We start from the raw sequence: 27,005 nt of genomic DNA, 5'->3' as shown, positions 1-27,005 counted from the left end.
ATTGCCATTGGCTCTCTATTCATCACCATCCCCCTCAAGCCACACAAACAGATACACACTCACACACACACTCACATCCATTTCGTCCTTGTCTGTATCTGGGAGACTTCTGGGGGCACCGTGTTGTATTTTTAATGGCATCCTTCTTTCCCAGCTGTGTATGATGAATGTTTGATATGACCTCCAATGGCCTTTGGAGAATAGAATCAAACCCAACCCACCACGCCACAAAGCCTCTGAAATATTCACATCCAGGAGCTGCTGAGTGGATTCCTGCTCCTGGTAGCATTTTTAAGTCAATAAAACACCTGCAGTGGCCCCGTTAGGCTTGCCAGAGGGAAATCTAGAATGAAATTCTGGATTTGTGCGCACGTGTATATGTGTATCTGTCTGACTCGTTTTTTGGTCTACACCTCCCTTTCTGTCGCTGTCATATTTGTGCCATGTTTTTTCTAGCAATGCTCAAACGTAGTTTTAAAGTTGTTTGTGTTCACAGAGGCCAAAGTTTAGCAAGTACCGGTAGGATTATTCTCCTGGGAAAACGGAGCATCTTTTATGTTCATATCAAAAGACAGAACTGTTTATTATTCACTGCCAACTGCATTTAACATCTAGACACACCACACACACACAGACACACACAGCACACACAGCACACACACTTGCAAAGAAAATATGACAGACTGGAATCCTGTGATCTCAACTCTTCTCATTTTCTTTCTGTTTGTAGTTTTCTGACTTAACCCACCCTAATATCTGATACTGCTTTCACATGAAGACTTGTGTTTTGTGAGATCTAAGATTCCAAGAATCAAAGAATTTTCCTCGAGTGACTCCCTTGAAACTTTTTAGTAGACTCTATGGGAGATCAAAGAGGGACCGCGAACAGATGCATAAAGGATATTTGTAGGATTAGAAGCCAAACACTTTTTTGGTTTGAAGTGATTTGATGTGTCTGGACATATAATACTTAGCCCTGCAACAGACTGGTGACCTGTTGGTGTGTACTACACCTCTCACCCAGTGACAGTCCCCCCAGCAATCATAAAGTGAATAAGTGGTTATCAAAATGCATGGATGGATGGATGGATAGCTACCATGGCTTCAGTCAATCTCTCAGGGGTTTTCTGCCCTGATCTTTGAGTACGGTCCTTGCAATTTGCATTCATTGTCTTTGAATATTATAGTTTTTGCATGTAAAAAAAAATAAAAAAATAAAAACAATTAAATGACTAAAAAGATGAAATCTCGGTTTAAAGTAAATAAAAAGTCTGTTTAAAAACGGAATCTCAAAAAGCACGTCAGAAAGGTCTATAAAGATTTTCACTGCGCTAACAGAAGTACAACTCGTTTACTACAACCCAACATCAGAAACTGAACCCAGAGGGGTGAAACATCAGTGCTCTAAGTATTTTTTTTAATATGAGTAACAAGTAGTGAGGAGTCCAGCACCGATGAAAACAATGAAAAGCATAAAATCTCAGTGACTTCCGGATGCGTTTGATTCGTTGCGGATGACATCAGCTGTGGAGTGAGTATGCGGAAAAAAAGCTCCGGCGCCCTCGTCTCTCCCCGGTTACCGAATGTGACACTGTGTCTGCTGGTATAAAAAGCAAGGGCCACTCCTATCAAGGCTGCACTTGCATGTCTGGAGACCACTCCAAAGCTCTGCAGCGAATAAAGGGAGGCTGGGATCCGCAAACGAGAGACAGCGAGAGAGCGGGGGCGTAAAAAAGAGAAGATAGACAGCAGGAGAGGATGGCAACCCTGGTTGAATCTGCAGACATGGAGACTTTAGGCGGCCAAAGCAACACCGGGGCGTCGCTGACATCCTCGAGCCCCTCGCAGCACTTTAATGACAGCAAATTCTACCTGCTGGTTGTTATCGGAGAGATCGTAACGGAGGAGCATCTGAAGTGTGCCATTGCGGACATAGAGAAAGGTAAGATGGGGCTTTGTGAAAGGGGGTGTAGGCCAGAGAGCTCCTCTTGACGTGTTCAAAACAGCTGGAACAGAGACGGATAGACTGGAAGTTTGGCAGCATAAAGTCACATAATCTGTGCGGGGGTTTTATTCTTTTCTTTTTTTTTCTTTTTTGGAGCTGTAGTTATTTGCAGCGCTTTGCTTTGTGAACGGTGGTGAGGAATTACGCGTGTCAACGAGTAATGAACACAGTCTGAGTGTTATTTGTTGGGCAGCTGTTTGAAGTAGACTGCGGTGGTGCTATCTGTCAGCCCCTCCCAGTAACATCACTGTGAGCTAGAGGAAAATAATCACTACATCTTCGCCCTCGGGTATTTTACCCACCAACAGGGGCAGTTCTGTATCATTTTTTTTCTATCACATAATATCAGTGGGTTCAGTTGTTGCCAGCCACAACACACGTGGGCCTGGTGCTGTTATGAAGCTGACGAGCAATGATTCAGCATCCAATTCGGATTGTGCGTCAGTGCAGTGAAGCGAATCGGGTTTCTGAGGGTCTCTCGCAGCACCTTGCTTTTGTGTCACAGTTCACGGCCTGAAGGAGGAAACGAGAGTTTTCTCTCGGTTTGTGTCGTGGAGTTGACAGTTTGCGTTTCGAGACTGCTACAGTACGCGCCCTTGAATTACAATCAACGAATTCCCCCTTCATCCCCGTGGGAATATTTCTCCATCACTACCCTCCTGCATCCAGCTTTCTCTCTCATCCCACACACCGGCTTGTGGGCGTGGCTCGGTCCGCACTGCGGTCCCTACGGAAAGCCAGGAGGACCCATCTTCAAAGTGAAGCGGGGCGTTTTTTAGAAAGGCTACAGCTGCTGTAGAGGCCTGCCTCACTGGCCATAGTGCACTGTTTGTAGGGGGGGCAATGGCGCAGTATCTGCATGGGCGTAAAACTAAGATGGGTTCATATTATCTTTACCCTGCACACTTCTAGATTTTCCAGGCACTATCAGAGTAAAAGCACAGAGTAGGTGTGGCTCTTTGTTAAAGGTTAAATCTGCTGATGATGTATACAGATGTACCAAACAAAAAATGAATAAATAATTTTTCTTTAATTAAAAAAAATAAGAGGTTACTTTGGAGATGAACCTGTTGGGGCCACAGTCATTTCTTTCTCTCTCTCTCTCTCTCTCTCTCTCTCTCTCTCTCTCTCTCTCTCTCTCTCTCTCTCTCTCTTTCTCTCTCTCTGTGTATTGTCAAATTTACACTTGACCTTGGGTCCCCTTCATGCTGTCTTTAAAATAAAAATTATCTTATTTAATGGTGTTTCGATTTTTAACTTATGCTGTCATTTATTTTTTTAAGGTTTAGGCCCTGTTGCTAAAATAAGTGTTTTCAGCCCATCGTCTGCTGTTCACCTCAGAGTAACACTGATTCACTGCTGCTATCAAATAACTTCTCGGAAGCCTTCATTAGGCCTTGGCTTTGCAAAATTATAGAGAGGATGACACTGCAATGAGTCAGCACAACAGAGGTCGTCCCTGCTTCTGGCACCGTGGCCAAACAGAAATAGGGATATAGATATTTCCTATTATAGATTTCATTCCTCTTGCCAAATTAAAAGTCAATCCTTGCTCGTGCCAAGATTTTCCTGTAAATTTTAGGAAGATAATTCACGAGGGAAGGTGACTTTTCACAGTTTTGTTTGTGCTTGTGTGCTTGTTTTGTAGGGATCCGCTCGTGGGACGCCAACTTAATTGACTGCAACCTGGACCAGGAACTCAAGCTTTTTGTGTCCAGACACTCGGCTCGTTTCTCTGCAGATGTCAGAGGTAAACTGGAAATTTATGCCACAACGTTTCACACCGATTAATGTCTTGAGATTTTTCAAACAGCTTCCATTGTGTCGTAAACAGAAACCAAAGACATACACTTTTGCAGTCATGTGAGAAATAATACGCTTAATGTATTAAAAGTAAAAACAATCACTATATAAAAGACCCCCTTTTTTATTTTAATTTATTTCAATCACGATCTACCCCTGTCATAAAATATGTTGTGAAGCACAGTACTTGAGTATTTACAGTTTCATAGCTGCGTTTCTCAGCAGTGTCCACCATTACATCTAAGTCAGCTACAGGGAGTGCAGAATTATTAAGCAAGTTGTATTTTTGAGGAATAATTTTATTATTGAACAACAACCATGTTCTCAATGAACCCAAAAAACTCATTAATATCAAAGCTGAATGTTTTTGGAAGTAGTTTTTAGTTTGTTTTTAGTTTTAGCTATTTTAGGGGGATATCTGTGTGTGCAGGTGACTATTACTGTGCATAATTATTAGGCAACTTAACAAAAAACAAATATATACCCATTTCAATTATTTATTTTTACCAGTGAAACCAATATAACATCTCCACATTCACAAATATACATTTCTGACATTCAAAAACAAAACAAAAACAAATCAGCGACCAATATAGCTACCTGTCTTTGCAAGGACACTCAAAAGCCTGCCACCCATGGATTCTGTCAGTGTTTTGATCTGTTCACCATCAACATTGCGTGCAGCAGCAACCACAGCCTCCCAGACACTGTTCAGAGAGGTGTACTGTTTTCCCTCCTTGTAAATCTCACATTTGATGATGGACCACAGGTTCTCAATGGGGTTCAGATCAGGTGAACAAGGTGGCCATGTCATTAGTTTTTCTTCTTTTATACCCTTTCTTGCCAGCCACGCTGTGGAGTACTTGGGCGCGTGTGATGGAGCACTGTCCTGCATGAAAATCATGTTTTTCTTGAAGGATGCAGACTTCTTCCTGTATCACTGCTTGAAGAAGGTGTCTTCCAGAAACTGGCAGTAGGACTGGGAGTTGAGCTTGACTCCATCCTCAACCCGAAAAGGCCCCACAAGCTCATCTTTGATGATACCAGCCCAAACCAGTACTCCACCTCCACCTTGCTGAGTCGGACTGGAGCTCTCTGCCCTTTACCAATCCAGCCACGGGCCCATCCATCTGGCCCATCAAGACTCACTCTCATTTCATCAGTCCATAAAACCTTAGAAAAACCAGTCTTGAGATATTTCTTGGCCCAGTCTTGACATTTCAGCTTGTGTGTCTTGTTCAGTGGTGGTTGTCTTTCAGCCTTTCTTACGTTGGCCATGTCTCTGAGTATTGCACACCTTGTGCTTTTGGGCACTCCAGTAATGTTGCAGCTCTGAAATATGGCCAAACTGGTGGCAAGTGGCATCTTGGCAGCTGCACGCTTGACTTTTCTCAGTTCATGGGCAGTTATTTTGCGCCTTGGTTTTTCCACACGCTTCTTGTGACCCTGTTGACTATTTTGAATGAAACGCTTGATTGTTCGATGATCACATTTCAGAAGCTTTGCAATTTTGAGACTGCTGCATCCCTCTGCAAGATATTTCACTATTTTTGACTTTTCTGAGCCTGTCAAGTCCTTCTTTTGACCCATTTTGCCAAAGGAAAGGACGTTGCCTAATAATTATGCACACCTGATATAGGGTGTTGATGTCATTAGACCACACCCCTTCTCATTACAGAGATGCACATCACCTAATATGCTTAATTGGTAGTAGGCTTTCGAGCCTATACAGCTTGGAGTAAGACAACATGCATGAAGAGGATGATGTGGACAAAATACTCATTTGCCTAATAATTCTGCACTCTCTGAATAGCTTCCTTGTGGAATCCTAAACACGTAGGCTTTATTGCCTACCACAGGATACACCCTGTCAGCATTTTCTTGCAAGGCACTTTTACCTTTGTGTCATTTGCAAAGTGAAGGAGTCTGTATGAAGATGAAACACATTCAGTGTTGCAGGACATGTGGTGTATCAGTAGGCAACATGGCCTTGACAGTCCCCAGCAGTTAAAGCTTCTGCTCCACATTGAGAACGACCAGCTTCGTATGTGGTTAGATGTTTAATAGATTGATCGAGCCGATAAATGTGGCTGCAAACTAAATCAGTAGGTCGATTCTAATGCATTAATATCCCTGTATCAAATCTCAGAAATGAAATACAGTCATCTGAGAGGCAGGATTCATCCAGAATGACATTTAACAGCACTCCAGCTTCACACTCCCTTTTATCCCGTCTTCCCATCCTCCACTCTTGCCCTTTCCTCCAGTGTACTGTTGCCTTGCAACTAGATGCACAGTTGATTTGGGAGTAATTAGCAATGTCGAATCCCTAGTGGCGGTGTCTGTCCATGAAAATAAAGAAGGGAGGGGAACGGGGAGGACTCAGGGAGCAAGAGGGTGAGGGGAAGGGCTTTTAAAATAAGACAATGACACAGGCGGGTGGGGTGGTGAGAGAAGAGGAAATAATGGAGTAAGAACAGGCTGAAGAGAGATTGGGGTGATAAATAAGCAAGGTCACACAGAGAGACACGCAGCAGAATGAAGAGAACACTTTGAGAGTCAATGTCTTGGCAGGCAAAAAATCAATAATGTTATTTTCTCATATTGTATTTCTTTCCTTTTGGCAACTCTTTTTTTTTACCTTTTTAAATTTTTGATTTCAGCTTGATGTGAACTGTACAATTTGACGGGTTTGTAGGGTTTTATGTAAAATGTCATGATTCTTTTTAATTCACAGATATATATTTTAAACTTTTGAATCATAATATTGTTAATTTAAAAAAAAAGATTTAAAAATAATAATAACATCACTTCTGTCACCTGGTGCACTGTGCTTAGTACTGGTCCTTCAAGAGCAAGAGGGTTCCTGGTTCGAACCCGCTGGCTGATTGGGTTCCTTCTACTGTCTGTGAGGTTTGTGTGTTCTCCTGGAGCCTGCGTGAGTTCACTCCAGGTACTCTGGCTTCCTCTCAGAGTCCAAAGACGTGCATGCTAGGTTAATCGGTGATTCTAAATTGTCCATAGGTGTCTGTCTCTGTGTTAGCCCATGCTAAGTGATCTAAGACTAGTGGTCTCTGGAGGGTGTTACCAGCAAACTCTTCTATAGGCTCCAGTCCCACCACACCCCAAATGGGAAAACCTCTTAAGAGAATGGAGGTTGGATGGATTTTGTCCTACCTTTCTCCCCTCACCCCCAACAGGAAGAAAACCCCCTGGTTTTCTTCCTGTTGTATTGTCACCAAGTGCTTGCTCATAGGGGCTCATCTGACTGGTGGGGTTTTCTCTAAAATAATTGTAGTGCTTTGTATGGCCTTGAGGCAACTGTTGTTGTGATTTGTTGCTATATAAATTAAACTGAATTGAATTGGATGGATGCGGTACCTCCCCATACTTTTTCACAGAAAGGTGTATATTATCAGGAGCAGCAGCTAGAAGCTGAATTGGCAATGGGCTGCAAAGCAGCTTGCACTTGCACACTATGGGCATGCTATGGCAGCTTAAATCCACTTCTTACATGAGATTTGTCCTTTGGACCCATAGAAGTTGAGCCATCAGTAGAGGTGGGCTGGCACTGAGATGAATTGATCTGCTCCAATTGCAGCCATGACCGTGACCTTCAGGCACCCCTGTGCCTGAATTAAAACTATGCTTGATATGACTTTATTAATTATAAATTAGGATTTAACAGGAAAGAACATCGAAGCTGAGTGAAACATAAAAGGTTAAAAAAAAAAAAGTTAATCCTTGCTAACAGAAGTTGTATCAAGCATCTTGTCAGAAATGAATCAGCATTGGTTCTCGGAGGGCTGTGTAGTGAGTTGAGCTTATGAGTTGATTTTCAGTGGGACTTACCCTTAGCTGTAATAAAGAAAAATCAATGAAACATCTTTAAATGCTGCATTCTTGAGTTTTCTCTTTAGCTGGTAGGGTGGTTTCATTCATTGCTTAGAGATTATTCTTTAGAGGAAAACCAGCGGGTGAAATCCGGCTCAGGAGGGCAAATGCAATTACCTGTCTGCTTGATGAACGACGAACCGTCAATCACGTGGCGCACAGGATGCCTGGCCCTCACAGTAACAAGGAAAAGAGAGGAAGAAGAGCAGGCTAGATGGGAGACCACCTGCCTTTCCTTTATAGACATATGACACTTCTGTTTACTTATAGATTTCCCATCACTCTGCCATCAGTGCAGACAGCAGTGAAGCCTCAAAAGACATGTCTAAACCACAAATCCATGAAGAAGCCTTGCTAATGAGATTCTTGAAGACAAGACTGCAATTTATGATCGATGATATTTAAAAACTGTGTTGACTTTTATTCATTTGTCAGCGAAGAAAATATTCCTAATGGTCTGTTTTCTCTTCATTCCTGACTCCAACTGCAGATCAGCAGTTTTATTCACCTGCATCATAAAAAGTCCCACATCCCCTGATATTATAAGCACTGCAATAGAAAAAAATTGTAATAATAACTGCCTTTCATCTGTCAGCTTGTCATTCAATTGCATGGGCTAATTCCTACAGTAATGACTATGAAGATGTTAAAAGCTGAATGCTGGCAGTGAGAATCAATATGGTGCCACAGGTGATCGACTGCTTTTCAAGTTAATAGCTGGATCATTGCCATTAGCTCCATTACCAGACATGTTATATATGCTTGGTTGGAGACAAATCCAAAAGTCACAGTAAAAATTTTGCCAGTGTCTCTGCTGGACGTCACTGTTTTGGTATGAAATACACTTGCTGACACACACAATACTGGGGATCTAGAGGAGCAGATCCAGTCCTTCCTTTTGCTTTAAAGCAAGTGCTGAATTTAGTTGTTCCACTGATCTATTTTTGGTGGGGTGCCATCCTCATTGATGTTCCCATCTGGCTCGGTCAGTTGCAGAGAGGGAAAAACCAACCGGTCGTCCTCTTCCTATTCAGCCAGAAGGAGAATGTTTAGCGATGCATGTCACATTACCTTACCTCCCGCTGAGACAGAGACGCACTGGGTTTTAAGGATTTTCATATCGATCAAAGTAATTGTCAGGGTCAAACAAGCTCCTGTGTGCAATCTGTCACTTTTTGATGAGTTAAATCAGACACATGGCGGTGGTGATGGATAGTTTGTTTTTTTTCCTGTGAGGAGTGCTGTGCTATACTTTCTATTTCATCACATAAAAGGCCAGTAAGCAGGGCGTAACCCACGAAGAGGGACAAGGACAAAAGAGATGCGTCTCTTTTGCATTAGCGGTTACAGATATGGCTTTGTTTCTTAGAGGAGCACCGGTCAGACCACTCCCTCCTCAGAATGGGTTTTGGTGAAGGTTTTTCCACCCCCTGAGTAGCAGGGGTTTTATGATGGTTGTAGTAGACAGACACAAATCTTCAACATGCCGGTAAAATGCAGGTGCAGGTGCACGAGGCCAATCGGTTTGACAGAAATCACCAACAGCTTGTTCGCATCTCGAAGGTGAATGTACCAACACTAGAAATAAAAGAAACAAATAAAGCTGATGCATTCATTGCCTGCTCACTGGAAAAAAATGACACACATTTAAGGTCTTCAATAGATTCTGCTGGAAAATATCCACTATGCACTCAAAAAAATGAAAGCAATGACCCTTTTGTCGTTTAAGGTTCTGTCATGATGTTGAATTTACACAAAATCTCTAGATTACAATCATTCTAGAAGAATTCATTATTATTATTTTTTTCCATCCACACCCCCAAAAACAGAACTGACAAATGCCTGGGAGGGAACAAAACCTCGAACCATTATTTCAGTTTTTACTGAACCCCCGAGATTATTAGACCCCAGCAGTCATTTACTGTGTAGGAAACACAGCAGTGAATGAGAGTGTTTTCTGTAAGGCATGATAACTCTCTGGGGTGAAGCAGTAGAGTTAATGGTTGTGCATTCCTTCATGAGAATCTGCTGCTATATGAAATATGTATGGAGGAATCAGCCGAGCAGGCAGATAGCTGCTGGAGTATTGCGTCTCCAGGGACAAGCCACACTCAGTCTTCAACACGGTGCTTCTGAATTTACAGTCTGGGTCCAAGCACTTCACACAAAGCAGATTCTCATCCTTTGTCTTTCCATTATAGCAGCAACATTTTTTTGTTTGTTTGTTTTGACTGAAATAAATGAATAAAAATAAGATCTGTGTCTTGTAGTTTGGTATCAGTTGATGCTTGATGTTGGTGACAGTGAGGAGAAACAAAGGGTCTGTGGGGTTGACTGAGTGAAGCCTGACATGTAGGGATGGATAATGAAGCTAAAGATACCATGTTCATGTCTCATCCGCTGGGCCAGAGGACAGCCAAACCCCCCTCACACACACACAGTGGGGTCACAGTCATAATCAATCAACCAAAACCTAGAAGATTGATCACGGGCCTAACCCCACAACACTGTTCGTGTTCTGTCTAATCACTCCGTCTCATGAGAGAGGAAATATTACCTTTCTCAAATTGCTGCAGATTCATCTATTTTTAGTGGCCATTGTCAGAGTTCAAATCGTTACTGGGTGTTAGAGTGAGGCAGATAATAACCCAGCCATGTCGGTGCTGTCTGTCCTCTCACAGAGGCCGAGTCTGACTGGAGTTGTGTAGCACTGTAAAAGAAGTGGCTAGTCAGTAATTGTCAAATAATTGGGAATAATAATAACATGATAACATGTCCTTTAACCTTGCAGTATGTAAATATTTGTTTGTTGAATAAAGTAGCCAGTTTAAAGCATCATCTTTATATTTGGGAAAATTTGATAGACATTTTTTAAATAGATATTTGGTCAGTTATTACAGGCAGAAACTAATTGGCAGAATAATCAGTAATGTTAATAATAATTTTTATTTTGTGTCTTTAGTGTATAACTGTTACAAAGAACTCAGGGTTATTATAGGAACTGGGAGTTCAAACGCACTGCAAGTCGAATAAAGCACAACGTAAATTTAAAAAAAAGCTACAAGAGCTTGCAAAACATAAATAAATAGATAAATAAAATAATAAAACACAATGTAAGTATTTGTGGGGAGACAAAAAAATGTGACGGAACAGCTGCAGAACTGACAAGCTAAAAGTAAACAGCAAACGTGTATGTACATGTGTTAAAAGAATCATGTGATTAAAACAAACAACAAATTTATGTAAATGTCTGGCCACTTAAATTTCCTGCATGAACAGTGAAGAACAAGGCAATAGAACATGTGTAACAGAAATATGTATATTTCATGAAAAATCAGTCATTGCTGTTAATATATGAATATTATTAGGAGAGTTTTATAATGATGAATTCAAAAAGATCAAAGAGAAATTATTCTTGTGTCACTTACATAAGATTGCTATAATATAATATATATAATATATATAATATAATTTGCTATAAATTAATAAGCACAGGGGCAAAAAAAAATACTTGATTTTTAATTCAATTAAATTTTATTTTATTGGCGCTTTATATTGTACAGCAGATCATACAATAATAATAATAATTTTTACAATTATTAAATGATAAATCCAATTATTTCCTTGAATAATCAGCCAATTGGTTTGGTTGGCAAATTAGTAAATACTTTCCTTCTTTTCCTGTCTTTTATACAATAAAGTAGGATATCATCATTACTGAGAGGCTGTATCTGATACACAGTTTTCTGTTGGTCAGCTACTCTGTAGATTGATTATGCCTCTTGGTTCTATCTAATTATATTCACAGCAGGGTTACTATATAACTCATAGCATGAGACATTTAGCATGACATTTATTTTACTATATCTATTTTCTGTTTTCTTTTCAGGCCAGAGAATTCTTCACCACAAAAGCAATATTCTGGAGACCGTTGTGCTCATCAACCCTTCAGATGAAGCCGTCAGTACCGAGGTAAAACATTTTTCCTACTAGAAATTATAGCTTCTTCCCATTATTCTCCCATCAGCATTTACAAAACATTTAAATCTTAAAACAGGTAATTATACAGCCCGGTGTGTTTGCTGATGTTGACTAAGAACCAAAAAAAAAAAAAGGGGGGGGGGGGGGTGTAATAAGAAATCTAAGAACCTGGACTGATGTGTTCTTTATTGCAGGGATAGCAAGCACAGATTTTGGATTTCGCTTAACTTCAAGGAGAATAAAAATATGAGAGGATCAGGAATTGCGCCTTCTCGTTGTTTCCTTCACTCCCTCCCTGTTTGCAGTCACACTCTGCACTTATAATATCACAGAGCACAGCAGGAGTGATTTGGCCAGCCGCCCAGAGAAACTGATGGTGCTGAAGTAGAAAAAAAGAACATCAGAAATAGTGAAGGACAGCGAGATAGAGTGATGACAGTACAATAGACAGTCAGAGAACAATTAAGCTTATTAGCTAATGGAAATAAGTGACTTGAAGCAGGTGGTATTTCTAGTACATTTATCATTAAGCTAAATGCGTAAGTATTGAGCTTCTTTATTTCCTTTTTAATATAATTATTTTGAGGAGAAGGACTGCAGCTGCAGTAAATAGTCACCACATAAGTACTTTTCTCCAAGTTTATATAAATTATTATCTACTGTTGAACAAATCAGTGCACAGACAACGTATATTTTTTTGTCCTTTCTAGGTGCGTTTGATGATCTCTGACACTGCCAGACACAAACTTTTGGTCTTGTCAGGACAATGCTCTGAAAACACCGGGGAGCTGATCCTTCAGTCTGGATTGTTCTCATTTTTCAGTTTCATAGACATATTCACTGACCAAGAGGTGAGCAAACATGGGGAGGGTTCTTCTTATGACACATTTACATAATGGTTATTGAAAAGTAAAAAAAAGAATGAGAAAAAATGTGTGGTGGTCCCACACCCATATACTTACAGACACATACTGAACCTGAAATCATTGTAAGTGCATTACTGATTCCATTAATCATTTTTTTCTCATGGCCAGATTGGTGAATTGCTCAGCACCATTCACCCAGCAAACAAAGCCAACCTCACTCTCTCCTGCCCCGAACAAGGCGAATGGAAAAATTCCAACTTGGACAAACACAATCTGCAGGACTTCATTAACATTAAACTAAACTCCACTCTCATCCTTCCTGAAATGGAGGGCCTCTCAGAGTTCACAGAGTACTTATCTGAATCTGTAGAGATCCCAACTCCTTTTGACATGTTAGAACCACCAACCTCAGGTGGATTCCTCAAGCTCTCCAAACCATGCTGCTACATTTTCCCCGGAGGTCGCGGTGACTCCGCTCTCTTTGCTGTCAACGGCTTCAACATGCTAATCAATGGAGGTTCAGACAGAAAGTCGTGTTTTTGGAAGCTGGTGAGACATCTAGACCGGGTGGACTCCATTCTCCTGACCCACATCGGTGACGACAATCTTCCGGGCATCAATAGCATGCTGCTGAGGAAGATTGCAGAGCTCGAGGAGGAACAGTCGCAGGGTTCAACAGCAAACAGCGACTGGGTGAAGAACATGATTTCTCCAGACATTGGAATTGTGTTTGTGAATCTTCCCGAAAACCTGGACAATCCTGAACCCAATTACAGAGTGCGCAGAAATGTTGAGGAGGCAGCTTTCACTCAGCAGTTTCTTAACAAACTAAATTTACGGACTGAGCCTTTGCAAAGACCTGTAGGAAACACTATAGAACCGATCATACTTTTTCAGAAAATGGGCGTGGGCAAGCTTGAGATGTATGTGCTTAATCCATCAAAGAACAGCAAGGACATGCAGCACTTCATAAAACAGTGGACAGGAAGTGAAAAGGACACCACTTCCATCCTGCTCCCGAATGGAAAAGAATCAGAGTTCCCTCTCTCTCACATGATTTCCATTGCTTCACTCATTGTGTGGCACCCTGCAAATCCCTCAGATAAGGTTGTTCGTGTTCTCTTTCCCGGAAATGCCACCCAGCATCATATTTTTGAAGGTTTAGAAAAGCTTAAGCACCTGGACTTCTTGAAGCAGCCCGTTTATATTCAAAAAACAGTGTCTGCTAACATGCCATCAACACCGACACTGAAGCAAGCCAAGATGAAACACCGAACAGACAGCAAAGAGAGCCTCAAGTCTACCCCAAAGCCTTCACCAGTCAAAAACATCAGGAAGGATTCCACAGAGGAAACACCAGAAAAGGCAAAGGCTGATGCAGAATCAGCTCGTGAAAAAACACAAAAGATGGAGAAAAAAGAAAAAGTCCCACTGAAAAAGGGAAAGGCACCTGAGAAAGAATCAAAAGCAAAGGCAGAGCAAGCTGCCCAAAACGAAACGCCAGAAAAAAAGAAACCAAAAGCTGAAAAAGAGAAGATTGTTAAAAAGGAGGCCAAAGCGTCTGTGGAAAAGAAAAAGGAGGTTAAAAAAGAAGTAGCAAAAAAAGATGAAACCCCTAAACAAGAAAGCAAAAAAGATGAAAAAATGAAGAAAGAGGATGCAAAGAAAGGTCTAAAAAAGGATATCAGAAGAGACTCACCTATGAAAGAGAAGAAAGAAGAAAAGAAAGAGCAAAAGAAAGATGCCAAAAGGCCATTAAAAGATATAAAAAAGGCATCTGCTGCAGGTGAAGAAAAGAATCTCAAACCAAAGCCTCTGAAAAAAGATGATGCTTCAAAGAAAGATTCAGGAGGTCCATCAAAGTTAAAAGACAAAGGAAAGATAAAGGTGGCAAAGAAGGAGACAAAAGAGGATGCCACCAAAGTGGAAGCTAGTGCTGCTCCAGTGACAGTGGATCCAGAAGAAGAAAGATCTCTGATGTCCTCACCAGAGGACCTCACTAAGGACTTTGAAGAGCTCAGAGCTGAAGAGTTTATGGAGGACGATGCAACAGTTGAACAAAATGTGGAAAAGGAGACTGTGATGATACACCATGAAGAAGTGATTCAAACCAAAGAGTCACCTGAGGCATTAGAGTCTGTTGATGAAGGTATAACCACAACTGAGGTGGAAGGAGAAAGTGGAGAGACTCCAGATGAACAAGTACTCAAGGGAAAAATCAATGGAAGCGTATCAGAGAAGTTTGATGATGAGGGCACTGTGATGGAGGAGACATCTGAGGGAGGGGATTATGAAGAGAAAGGAGAGACTGAAGAAATATATGAACCACAGAAAGCAGAACTGGTTAAAAATAATCTTCCTCCCAGTGTGGAAGAACACCACCAAGAGAAACATGCTGAAATGAAACAAGTTAGTGCTGAAAACAACAACGTAGAAAATGATTTCATTAGTCAAAAAGAAACAGAGAATCAAAATCTGTTTGTATCTGCTTCACCTAAAGTGTCCTCACCAGTGTCTCCAGCTGCGTCTATCCATGATGAAATGGTGCCAGTTGGCTTTGAGAGTTCAACAGCCTCCGATGAAGAGAACAGAGACGAACCTCCTGAAGATTACACTGTCACATCTGGCCACACCCAGTCCACCATTGAAATCTCTAGTGTGCCTACTCCGATGGATGAGATGATGACTCCCAGGGACATTATGAGCGATGAAGCCACCAATGACGAGAATGAGTCTCCGTCACGGGATGTTGGCAGGTTTGACACATCAGAGTGTGACAGAAAGAAGCTCTCTCAACTTCAGGATATTCCATGTTTAAATCGCTCTCAGAGTGATGCCACTGAAGGTCAGGACTACAACCATTCTGCTTCTACAATATCTCCGCCTTCATCTCTAGAAGAAGATAAATTCTCTAAGGATTTTCTCTCTGCAGGAAAAGCTAAATGCTTTGCCACGGCTCAGTATGATGCTGATTCATCTAAACTCAGTTCAGTATCCACAACAGTACCTTTTGTGCGATCTCCCTCAGTTGACAATAAGGATATTTCTGATTCACCATCAGTGTTTGCTCCTCCAATAGAATTATCCACCACACTGGCAGGATACACCAGAGCAACAGCAGATTCCTCCATTAGCCCAGATGATAAGACATTAGAAGGTGCTAATTCGCCTCAGTCATCTGGTCACACTCCCTACTATCAGTCACCCGTAGATGAAAAAGCGGGAGCTCTGGCAACTGCATCAGAAGAAAGAAAAGAACAGGGTCCAGTAATTGTGGAGGTTACAAGTGATAAAGAAGATTCCTCCAACAGAGTTACCCCAGAGCCTCATGAACAGGAACTAGAAAGTTCCTCCCCAGTAGAGAGGGTAGCATCCTCACCAAAGAGCTCGCCAACAGCTGAACCTGATTCTCCAACAAAGAAGGAAAAGTCCCCCTTTGATATAGATCCTAAGAAAACAGGAGAAAACAGTCATTCCGTCTTTTTTTCAGCACCACTGACCAAACATGAATCAGACATCAACCCTTTCACAGCGTTCAAAGAAGAGAGTAAAATGTCAATTTCAGAGGGCACTACATCAGATAAGTCTGGAACTCCTCTGGAGGAAGTAGTAGCAGAGGACACTTTCTCACATTTAGCTTCAGCATCCACAGCTTCCTTGGCCACCAGCTCCTTGCCAGAACCAACCACGGACTCTCCTTCCCTTCATGCCGAAGTGGGCTCTCCTCACTCAACTGAAGTAGACGACTCTTTGTCCGTCTCTGTGGTTCAGACCCCAACCACTTTCCATGAGGCAGAGGGATCTCCATCCAAGGATGATAGCCCAAGGCCAATGTCAATCTCCCCAGACATCTCCCCCAAAACAAAAAGCAGGACACAGATGCAGGATACAAAATCCCCAGAGCACTCTACCATGTCAATAGAGTTTGGTCAGGAATCCCCTGACCATTCCTTAGCCCTGGACTTCAGCAAGCAGTCCCCAGAGCACCCATCAGTGGGCAGCTCACGTGCTACAGAAAATGGCCCAACTGAGGTTGACTACAGTCCTTCAGATGCAACTGACATAAGAGCATCTGGAGACCCAACCTCTGCAGTGGAAAATCCATCACTTTTTGAAGAAAATGATTCAGTTTGTGCCACTTCTGCAACCCCATCAGATGCATCTCAGTCTACTCCCTCTGCAACAACCCCATGTCAAATGACAGAGATGACACGTGCTGTGGTTGAGCAAACAGAAAAGTCTCCAGTCACCCCCAAAGCAACCTCACTAATCCACTCTCCCCATTCCAGTGAGCCATCCCCTGTGCTTGGAGGTCCAGCAGGTAAAGAAAGCAGCAGCCCCATTTCACCATCTGTGGAGGATATAGCTGATAAATCTGACACATACCAAGAATATGACAGGTCACCCTCACCCCCAAAAGCTACTTCCCCATCCTCTTCTTTCACTCTTTCAAAAGAGGAGACACTTTTCCAGGCAAAGGAAACTAATCCCTTTAAATGTGATGATTATACATTTGAGAAAAAATCCCCTGTGAGCCCTAAACTTCCTTCCCCATCACATCTGCCACTCTCTTGTGATCAGTATAATTCTGCCTGTGGCTCCAAAGACCCAGACTCCACTAAGAGGAGCCCCTGTGCTCCATCTAAGACAGATGTGGACCTCTGCCTAGTTACTTCATGTGAATACCGTCACCCCAAAACAGAACTCTCCCCATCTTTCATCAACCCTAACCCTCTGGAGTATTTCATCAATGAAGAGAATGCCTTGGACGATGAGAAACCTCTGGCCAAGTCAGGAGGAGGACCTCCACCACCAGGAGGTAAGCTCTACACCAGGCAATGTGAGGAGACACCACCAACATCCATTAGTGAATCTGCTCCCTCCCAGACAGATTCAGATGTTCCACCAGGGACAGAAGAGTGCCCCTCAATTACAGCAGATGCAAACATTGACTCTGAAGATGACTCTGAGACTCTGCCTACTGACAGAACCCTCACCTACAGGCATGCTGATCCTCCTCCCGTTGCACTCAGGGACCCTGCTCCATCTTCAGGTCACCATGACGTCTGCATGGTCGATCCAGAGGCCCTCAAGGCTGAAGAAAACCTCCACAATGCTAACACAGAAGGAGGCGAAAAGCCCAACAAGAAAAAACTTTCCAAAAAATCTTCATCACCATCTAGAAAGGTTGGTCTATCAAAAGTGAAGGACTCAAAGATGGCCTCTCCAAAGAAGGGTGTAGGAGAAGGGAAAGATGCCAAAAATGCAACCAATACCTCTGCCTCCAGAGGGGTAAAAAGCACCACATCAGGTGAGTACTTATATATATATATATATATATATATATATATGTGTGTGTGTGTGTGTGTGTATAGTGTATCACATATCAGTTTTTGACATCTATTTGCGGCACAGTATCTTTTGTTTTTAGTTATTATTTTCTAAATGTCATCTGAGGCAAATTTACATTTTTTTCAGGTACAGGAAGTGGAAAGGTATCAGGTGGGACATCTCTACCAAACTGCCCTCCGATGTACATGGATTTGGTTTACATCCCTAATCACTGCAGTGCCAAAAATGTGGATGCTGAGTTCTTTAAGCGTGTGCGGTCCTCTTACTATGTAGTAAGTGGCAATGACCAGGCAGCTCAGGAACCCAATCGGGCTGTCCTTGATGCTTTGCTTGAAGGAAAAGCCCAGTGGGGAAACAATATGCAAGTAAGTACCAAGTATTAATATAATGTAATAATGCAATACAGTGGTCCAAGAGGTCAAATGGACTGCAACTTAAGAAAACACCAGGAAAGAGAAAAATGCTGCAAAAGTGCACCGAACACAACAGATGCTGAATAAAATGCAATGGAAATGGAAAAAAAAAAACACAGCAGAAGTTGAGTACTCACAAAACACAACAGAGGTGTGTCTGGGGATACGCTAATGTCACAGACTAGCACATGTGACAGAAACCAAAACATGCAAAGGACTGCACTGAGACATGCTTAACAAAAGCACAGGGTTCATCAGTGTTGCAGAAGTCAGATGTATTTTCTGTGATTCATATAATACTGTTAATACATTGTTTGCTATTAGCAAACTGTTACTGTTACCTTGTCACTTCACTTCCACAGCCGTTCCATGCACTGTCTGATATCCCAGTTGTTTCTCTAAATTCACAATAATTTTAGTCCAGGAGCAATGTTGTAACTGACCAATGACGATGTCTGAGCATTCAGTTAGCATTATCCAAGAAATTAGTTCATGTTTTTAAAAGTATCACTAGCAAAGCAGCATGAGTAACCTAAATTTGGATAACAGCAAACTTAACTTGATAATATAATTAATAAAAAAGAAAACACTTAAAATGCTTACCATTTGTTCCAGAAGAGAGTTTTGTGTAAACAAATGCATTTTTTCCTGACATTGCAGAGCTATGACTTTGCAACAATGTGATTCATCATTTGCAGTGCAGATCCTGGACCAACATCAACACAGTGCTATCAGACACACCTCGTTGCAACACACAATATGGTTTCCCCTTCAACACTTCTGTTCTGTATCATGATTTTTAATTGTTTTCAGCTTTTGCATCATTTCTTTTCTATTTCCATTGTCTTTTGTGTGCTTTTGCAGCATTTTTCTATTTAAGGTACAGCAAAAATTAAAAAAAACAAACAAACAAACCTCTGCTTCAACTAAAGTTAATGTTTATATATGATTATTCAAATTCAAGATGCCATTTCAGTTGAGTCTCTTTGTCGCCCATGTTAGGTTACGCTCATTCCAACCCATGACACTGATGTGATGAGAGAGTGGTACCAGGAGACTCATGACAAGCAACAGGAGTTGAACGTCATGGTACTGGCCAGCAGCAGCACTGTCGTCATGCAGGACGAATCCTTCCCAGCTTGTAAGATAGAAATGTAGGCCTGTTCCTTGAGAGATCAGGAAGGGTCCCAATTTTAAGTAAGAAAACCAATTCATGTAGCATAAAACCTAAGCAGACACCTAAACACAGAATGAAATAAATATCGGCAACAAGGACTGATTACCAAACTTTCCTCCTATGTACTAACAGTAACACAGATCAGCTCTGAAGGAGTCCATACAAAGGGTGATGTTTCATGCAGGTAGAGTACTGGGGGAGAGAAGAAACCAAATAAGCAAGCCAAGCTATGATTGTCCAGTTATGCTGAGTCTAGTGAAGTTCAAGAAAATGATGTTGTTGTTGATGTATCGAGTTTTCCTCTGCATCCCCACATCATACGTGAGAAAGCTTTCAATCAGCCTAACCACTTTCAGCAAACACGACGACTTGAAAAAGAAAATGTCTGTTATCCACACCAAAGGATAAATATAGCATGTTTTCTGTTACTGCCTTAGGGAATCAAAGTGAATGTATAAGAAGTGGCACAGATCTTGCAGATTAGACAGGTGGCTTTAAGCACCGGGAGTCAATCCTAAGAATGATGTTAAAAGGTTATAGAGTTGAACGATAGCAAATATGATTCCACTTGAATGGACACTGAACACTGATTAACATTAATGATGTCTAACTTATCTTATTCATAACGGGCAAATCTGATTGCTCCACCGTTATGAAAATGTTCTCTGCGTTTTGTTTTTTTTTGAGCTGGCTGGATTTTAATTGATTTAGCGTCTTTTTTTTGTCTGGTTTACGCCGCTGTCTGTGTATAAGTAAGTTATTACGTTTAAATTTCAGTTAACGTGCTTGATCGTCCAGGCAGCCTTTTACACTGTGCAACAGGAAGTTGCTTCATGGCGCTCTCCCCTGTCTTTGTCACATCTGCATAATCTACAAAGAGGAATGCCTTTTATTTCAGCTTGCTGATTTATTTACAGATTTTAAGTTCTTTCTAGAAAAGAATATCCAATCTTGTTTCTTATGAACGTTTTGTATGTAATCAATGCGCAATGGGGGGAGCTAGCCTTTTCCCACTGGAAAGCTGGTGAAGCAGGATATTTTCATAAACCTTAAAATGTCTTGTTTTTCTAAAGCATTGTACTATAATTATAAATAGCTTTGTGGCAGATGAAGTGTTTGGAAGACATGCATGAGTTATGATAAATTAATATTTTTTTTTTTTTTTCTTGGGGGTTTTGCTCAAATTTGCTTTAAGACCAACAGGGCTACGTAGGCTAAATAAAGACATTTGAGGAGCATTTTAGGGTTTTCGCAAATCTTGCCATGACACATGTATTCTATGCTCCAAGGAATTGCCAGTGTCACAGTGTTGATATAAACATGATACTGAATGCAGCACATTGTAGATTTTCTAGGTGGAGGGTTCAGCATAAGGAGGCTGAAAAATTAGTCACGAATGAGAAGGGAATCAGCCTCTAGTAGAAGCTTTTTTCTCTCGTGGAGGGGCAGCACACAGAGGTGAAAGTGAGTGACTTGTGTGTTTTAGATGAAAGTATGTAAAACCAAGACTAGACACTTTAAACACAAACACGACACATAACAAACTAACAGTACAGAGACAACAGATCAACTTTGACAGGCCAGCTTCTGGAGAAACATTTACCAATTCAAACAGGCTTTTCATATTTGGGGCTATTCACTCGACACACAAACGGTACGAGATATGAGTCAAGTGATGCCAGGTGTTCATGATACCACAATAATGCAGTTTTCCTGCAGGTCAACCTGAAGCTAACACTACAACCTTACTGTCGAGCAAACAGCAACCTGCAAACTTTGAACTGACACTACTCTTTTCTCTCTCTTCTTTCTCTGCACTTTCTCTTTTTTCTCTCTCTGTCTCTTTATCTGCCTTGTCTCCTGATCTTTCTCCCAGGAGAACTTTAATAATGTTTGTCTGCAGCTGTGTGGTATAGGTGTCTTGTGATCTTTGCATCGATCGTCTCTGCCCTTTTCCCCCGGACTCATGTGTAACTTATAGGACTTAGTTTCAAGTAAAAAATACTCCTTAGTGCTTTCTGATGTTTGTGTGCAATATTTCCTCTACCCATATGGTGAATCTAATGTAAGAGGAACCACTACTAAGGAACAAACATTAAAAAAACAACCACAATAAAATCTGTTGAAAAAAATAAGACTTTTGGTATGTTTTTTTCTTTCTTACACCAGAAAAAACTCAGATCCTTTGACAACCACTCATGTTTGCACAAATTCATTAGGTAGATGAAGTCATCCAGGCGTAATGTCTGCTCTTACTAGACATTTACTACTTAATAATTGGACAGAGACACAGACTTTATTAATCCCACACTGGGGAAACTGTTGTTACATCAGCAGGAATGAGTCAGGATGAATTACAGCTGTATTAAAAAAAGAAAAATGAATAAATATGAAAAATAGTGTACAAATATAAAAACCAAAAAAAACTATACAAGAGTGGTCTGTGCTATTTAGAAATGGCTGCTATATACAGTCAAATAGCCTCAGAGATTTTTTCATATGTACATAAAGTGCAGTGGGGGTGATAATATACACACATATATTGTATATTATGGTATGTATGTGCTAAATGAGCTGCTCATGTCCTCCACAGTCTCATGCAGGCAATGAGAGTGTTGTCCATAATGGACATCCTCCTCAATAGACTCAACAAGGTTCTGGAAACATTCTTCCTGAGATTTTGGTCCATATTGTCATGATAGCGTCACATAGCTGCTGCAAACTTGTTGGCTACACATAAGTGATGTAAAAATTACACATCCCAAAAGTGCACTAGCGGATTGAGATATGGAGACTGTGCAGACAGACAAATTGAGTACAGTAAAGTTTCACTGTCATGTTCCAGCAAACAGTTTCAGATGATCTGATCTTCTTATCGTGTGTTATTGAGCTGGAAGCAGCCATCAGAAGATGGGTACACATTATCGTAACAAAGGTTCGGGCATGGTACGCAACAATAGTCAGGTAGGCAATTGTGTTATAAATAATTAAACAATACTCAACTGGCACTGAGGCCAAGAAAATATCCCTCAAACCATTATACCATGAGCAGCCTACCACCAGTAGCCTAAGCCAGGATGGATCCATGCTTTTATTTTTTTATGCTAAATTCTGAATTTACCATTTGTCTTCTGTTGTCCACTTTTGGTGAACTGATGTGAACTGTAGCCTTAGTTTCCTGTTCTTAGCTAACAGAAGTGGCAACCGGTGCAATCTTCTGCTTCTGTAGCTCATCTGCTTGAAGTTTCAAGGTGCTGTGTGTTCAGCAGTGCTCTTCTGCATGGCATCGGTTATGTTTTTAGTTTGCTGTTGTTTTTCTACATATACATATTTTCATGCACTGAGTTGCTGCCATGTGATTGTGTATTAGATATTTGCATTAACAATCGGCTGAACAGGTGTATCTAATACAGTGTCCAGTGAGTCTATTTTACAGGGTATAGAGTGCTAGTTTCAATTTAAAGTCATATAATTACCTTGTCACCAAGGTAATTATAAGATTTCTTGAGGACCACGGACCTCTGAAAATTCCTGCCACGGTAACAAAAACTACAGTCAGCCTCATAATGTTACTAAAGTAAAAGTTTCAGAAAAAGTAGGTACATTGAGGATTTTTTTTTTTTTTTTTTACATTTACATTTTTTGCAAGTGAACAAAATTTACATACTAATATAATCTACTTTATACAGTGATCTCTATTTATTTTAAATTAAATGCCCAGCATGCCTTGGTTTAGCCACCCAAACTAAGAGCACCTGTATTTGCATCTGTTGGTACTATATCTATCATTAGAAATCTGTCACTGGCTACATAGAAACTCCTCTACACTATCTGTTCATTTTCAGTCATGTGGCAGGGATTGTTGGCTGTAAAGTGAAATTGTGGCCGAGTGGAAATTACTTCTTTTAGCCTCATTGCCAACAAATGTCCCTGAAAGTCAGAATTGAGGAGAGATTTATGTCCCCACAGAGATTTACAGAGTGGACTGGAAGCCTCATTTAGTTAGTCTAAGGGGATGTGATGAGGCTAAAATAGCTAAGAGTGAGAGTGCTTTAATACAATCTGTAGGGGTATTAATATAATCTTGTAAATGTGTTTTAAGCTTTGGTTTATATACTGCCAATAGATTATATACTTACATTCATATTTTCATGGTTTTTTTTGTATTACTGATTGATTTGACAACCAGATTAATCTACATAACATTTAATTATATTCAAAATGAAAATTAGGTCATTTTTGTCCAAAGCTGTTAGATGTTTGTTACCATTTAGTTAACATTATCATGCTAATGTTCCAAATAAAAATAATGAGCATTTGTGGATTAGCATTGGTATTATTCAGCTCAAAGCACAGCCATGACTAAAAGGCTTGAAGATACAAGTCATTAGCTACTTTTGATCGATCACTTTGTTGAAACAATTCATGCATAACTATTGAGAATCTGTCAAACTGTAAAAGAAATATATATTTAAAAACTAATTAACTAAGTGTGCACAGTAAAAGTTGTTGATGGATAAAAAAAAAGTATAACGTTAGTGTAAAATTGTCTGCAGTGCTTTCTAGTTGTTCTGACATTGGCATCTCATTGCCAGCGAAGCTATACAAAAACATGAATTACATATGCTTTATTGTTTGTTGGAAGATGCTTAAACAGATGCTAACAAACCAATGCCACTCCAAAGTGTGCAGCTCACAGCAGATTTAAAGATAAAAACAAAAATATATGGATAGATTGATAGCTACACAGAGAACAAGAAACGTGTCACAAGAATATGAAGAATGAAAAAGAAAAGGCAGAAAGGAGACTGATTATTTCAGACTTTCTGCAGCATGAACTAAACACAAGAGCCTTTCAGATCTGATGCTCCAGAGGTACCGGCTGAGAAAGAACAGATCACCAAGAAGGAACACAGCAGATCAAGATGATAGGAAATGTCTTCACCATTCAGAGTCATTTTGTTGTGCAGTGGGAGACCACAGCTTCACATGTTTGATGTCTCAGAGCAAGTGAACACTGAGCTTTGCAAGCCAAGCTTTCAGGGCTTTTAGCTAATATACAGCACTCTAGTAAACGGACAGCCTTTTTTCTTTTATAATGTATGCATATTTCCTTTGGCCTACTACTTATTTATAAGTTATGCAAATAAGGGAGAATCCCTACTGTTTCTTCAAACCCTAAGCACAGCCATGGGCCTTTAAGATCAGCCTGCAATCAGTGTAATCATAAGGCATTCTACAGATGAAGAAAAGCTGTGGCTTTATATGTCTAACACAACCAGCCTCTCACAGTAATCATTGCCAGCTGTTTTTCTTTTTTTTTCTGCTCCAAAACTGTCTCAGTGGGGACATTTATTAATGATGATGGGGCACCCCAGGCAATTTCCAAAACTAAAGGGAAGTGCACGCAGGGATAAATCAAAGAAGATGTAAGTGCTGTGATCTGTCAGCTGAACCTGGCCATTTGTCAAGGGAAATCGGAGTCTGAGTGCTAAAATAGAACCCCTACAAACAGTGTCGTGCTCCCTGTCGATTATTGCATCATTCCAGCAACTTTGCACAAGCTGCCATCACACTGATCACTCAGCCTGTGGTTATAGATAAGCAACACAGGTTTTAAAGTATGTGAAAACAGCCATATGCTGTTATAAAAACAGAAAGAGAGAGAGAGATGGAGAGGGAGAGAAGGAGAAACCCATAGAGACACATACACCTTGCAGGAAACCATAAATTATACAAGGCCCTGTGTCTGATTGGCTGAGCCAGCAATCTCAGCCGGATGGGCTGAGTTCATGTTGCCAAGGCAACTGTTGGGGATCCTCCCAGTCACAGCCCTATTTTCTCTGTGAAAGACTATCCATCTTAGGAGTTCATTTAAGAAAATACCTCAATTATAGGAATTACGTTTTCAAAACTTAAAACTTACACTGCTTTGCAAAACAGCTTCAGACTGAAAAATTGCTTCATCTATAGCTGCCCACTGCCTTCAGGGAGAAACCACCTAAACATGCAAACCTGTAGGAAATGAGAAAAAAAGAGAGTGAAAAACTACTGCATACTGGGTTCCATTTATGAATTGATTTACTGCTAATAAACAACATGTATATTTTTCTTTTACTGTAGTAGTCTGTCTGAATTTTAACATTTTTGACATTTTTCTTACACCCCCACCATGAGAAAGATTTAAAAAAAAGCATGCAAAGGCATGATTATATAATACTGTCCGGGTCAATGGGTACACTAACTAGCAGCAGAGTTTGGCACTTACTGCAGCCTTTTATGTTAAAGTAATGTTCCTTTAAAGTAATTAGAGGAATTCAAAAAACATAATCGCTTTTACTACACTGCTTGCGCGCAGAAGGATATTATTGCATTGGAAGTCACAAAAGCCACCCAAATTGCCTCTGTGGTTCAGTGACCTGACACAATTTATACAGCTGGAAAAAATAAAGTATACTCTCAAGGGGTTGAAGGAGAGATTCTTTGCAGTTTGGGATACATTGTTAAAACATTTAGAGAAAATTAAACCATACCCATCTGATACTCGCTTGGCAGCTACCGTATACCCTTATTGTTATGATGACGATTAATTTTGTGCAAACTATTGCCTTTTAAGTGCACATCTTTAAATATGGTGAATTTTGATGTACCTCATTTAAATTTATTTATTTATTTATTTATTTATTTTTCTTTCTTTCTGGATTGGTGTCCAATATGTTCTTGGGGTGGGGTACACATATAAAAAGAAGCATTGTAACTTCGTTACATGTATATCTTTGTATTACATTCTTGACGCTCAATAAAAAATATATTTAAAAAAATTTATGAATTCATTCATAGCCCTACTTGTAACCCATATTTTCTTTTTTTTTCTGCATGACATGAAATTGGCATACAAGTTTGGAATGGTTTTGGATTTTATAATGTAAATTATGGAACTCTTACACAAATTGTATTATCTTATCTTATCCTATCTTATCTTATTTTATTGTAAGTGCAAAATATGATTTGGCATGATATAGGTGTTTGCTCATTAGAGAACATGATGTGAGTTTTTGATTCACCTTTTAAAAATATAGACATAGAGGAGCCCAAAGCAACAAGGGGATCTGGAATGATAGCTTGAAACAGAAGAAACATTTTACAGAGGAGGTGAATTTATCTTAGCACTGTAAATGTCAAACAGGCCCAGAAATGACTTAAATATAAATAAAACATTTTTTTGTTTGTTCAGTAACAAATATTACAGTAAACAGCAATATAGTAACAAAGACTAATACCATATGAGTGTAAACTCATAGTTGACTTTCTGAGTCCCTGCATTTTACATTATTAAACTGTGTATATTATACCTCACTGTGTGGGTACAGTACAAACACTGTAGCTGCTCCAAGCAATGACGCCAAACCAGAAATGTTCTGCAGCACAACAGCACCGCCTGCTGGTTAACAGAAAAACACATTTTCCTGTTTGCTGCCGTTTTGTTCAGTAATAAAATTTCGCGTGGCCTTTCT

General features: G+C 40.4%; 1 protein-coding gene across 1 annotated transcript; it reads left to right on the top strand.

The window, feature by feature from the left end:
• The first annotated feature begins 1,534 nt into the window (after positions 1–1,534).
• map1b (microtubule-associated protein 1B) lies at positions 1,535–21,634 on the top strand. Its single transcript, XM_086301209.1, has 7 exons — positions 1,535–1,942; positions 3,654–3,755; positions 11,592–11,674; positions 12,394–12,534; positions 12,718–17,860; positions 18,028–18,266; positions 19,317–21,634. The coding sequence occupies exons 1-7, from the start codon at positions 1,759–1,761 to the stop codon at positions 19,470–19,472; spliced, it is 6,048 nt and encodes a 2,015-aa protein (XP_086157335.1). The 5' UTR covers positions 1,535–1,758; the 3' UTR covers positions 19,473–21,634.
• Positions 21,635–27,005: the final 5,371 nt, after the last annotated feature.

This window comes from Aulonocara sp. 'chitande type north' Nkhata Bay, linkage group LG7 (assembly GCF_057382095.1).
Source record: "Aulonocara sp. 'chitande type north' Nkhata Bay isolate Kocher_YH1m ecotype deep benthic linkage group LG7, A_spYH_male_GT1.1, whole genome shotgun sequence".
In the NCBI taxonomy this organism is placed as follows: domain Eukaryota; kingdom Metazoa; phylum Chordata; class Actinopteri; order Cichliformes; family Cichlidae; genus Aulonocara; species Aulonocara sp. 'chitande type north' Nkhata Bay.
This window is presented reverse-complemented; position numbering and strand designations above follow the sequence as displayed.

What these genes read in the sequence shown, in the direction of transcription:
- map1b (XM_086301209.1), top strand. Translation starts at nt 1,759, where the DNA reads ATGGCAACCCTGGTTGAATCTGCAGACATGGAGACTTTAGGCGGCCAA. An exon ending in CATTGCGGACATAGAGAAAG is followed by an intron (nt 1,943 to 3,653) that starts GTAAGATGGGGC and finishes CTTGTTTTGTAG; the next exon opens with GGATCCGCTCGTGGGACGCC. An exon ending in ATGAAGCCGTCAGTACCGAG is followed by an intron (nt 11,675 to 12,393) that starts GTAAAACATTTT and finishes TGTCCTTTCTAG; the next exon opens with GTGCGTTTGATGATCTCTGA.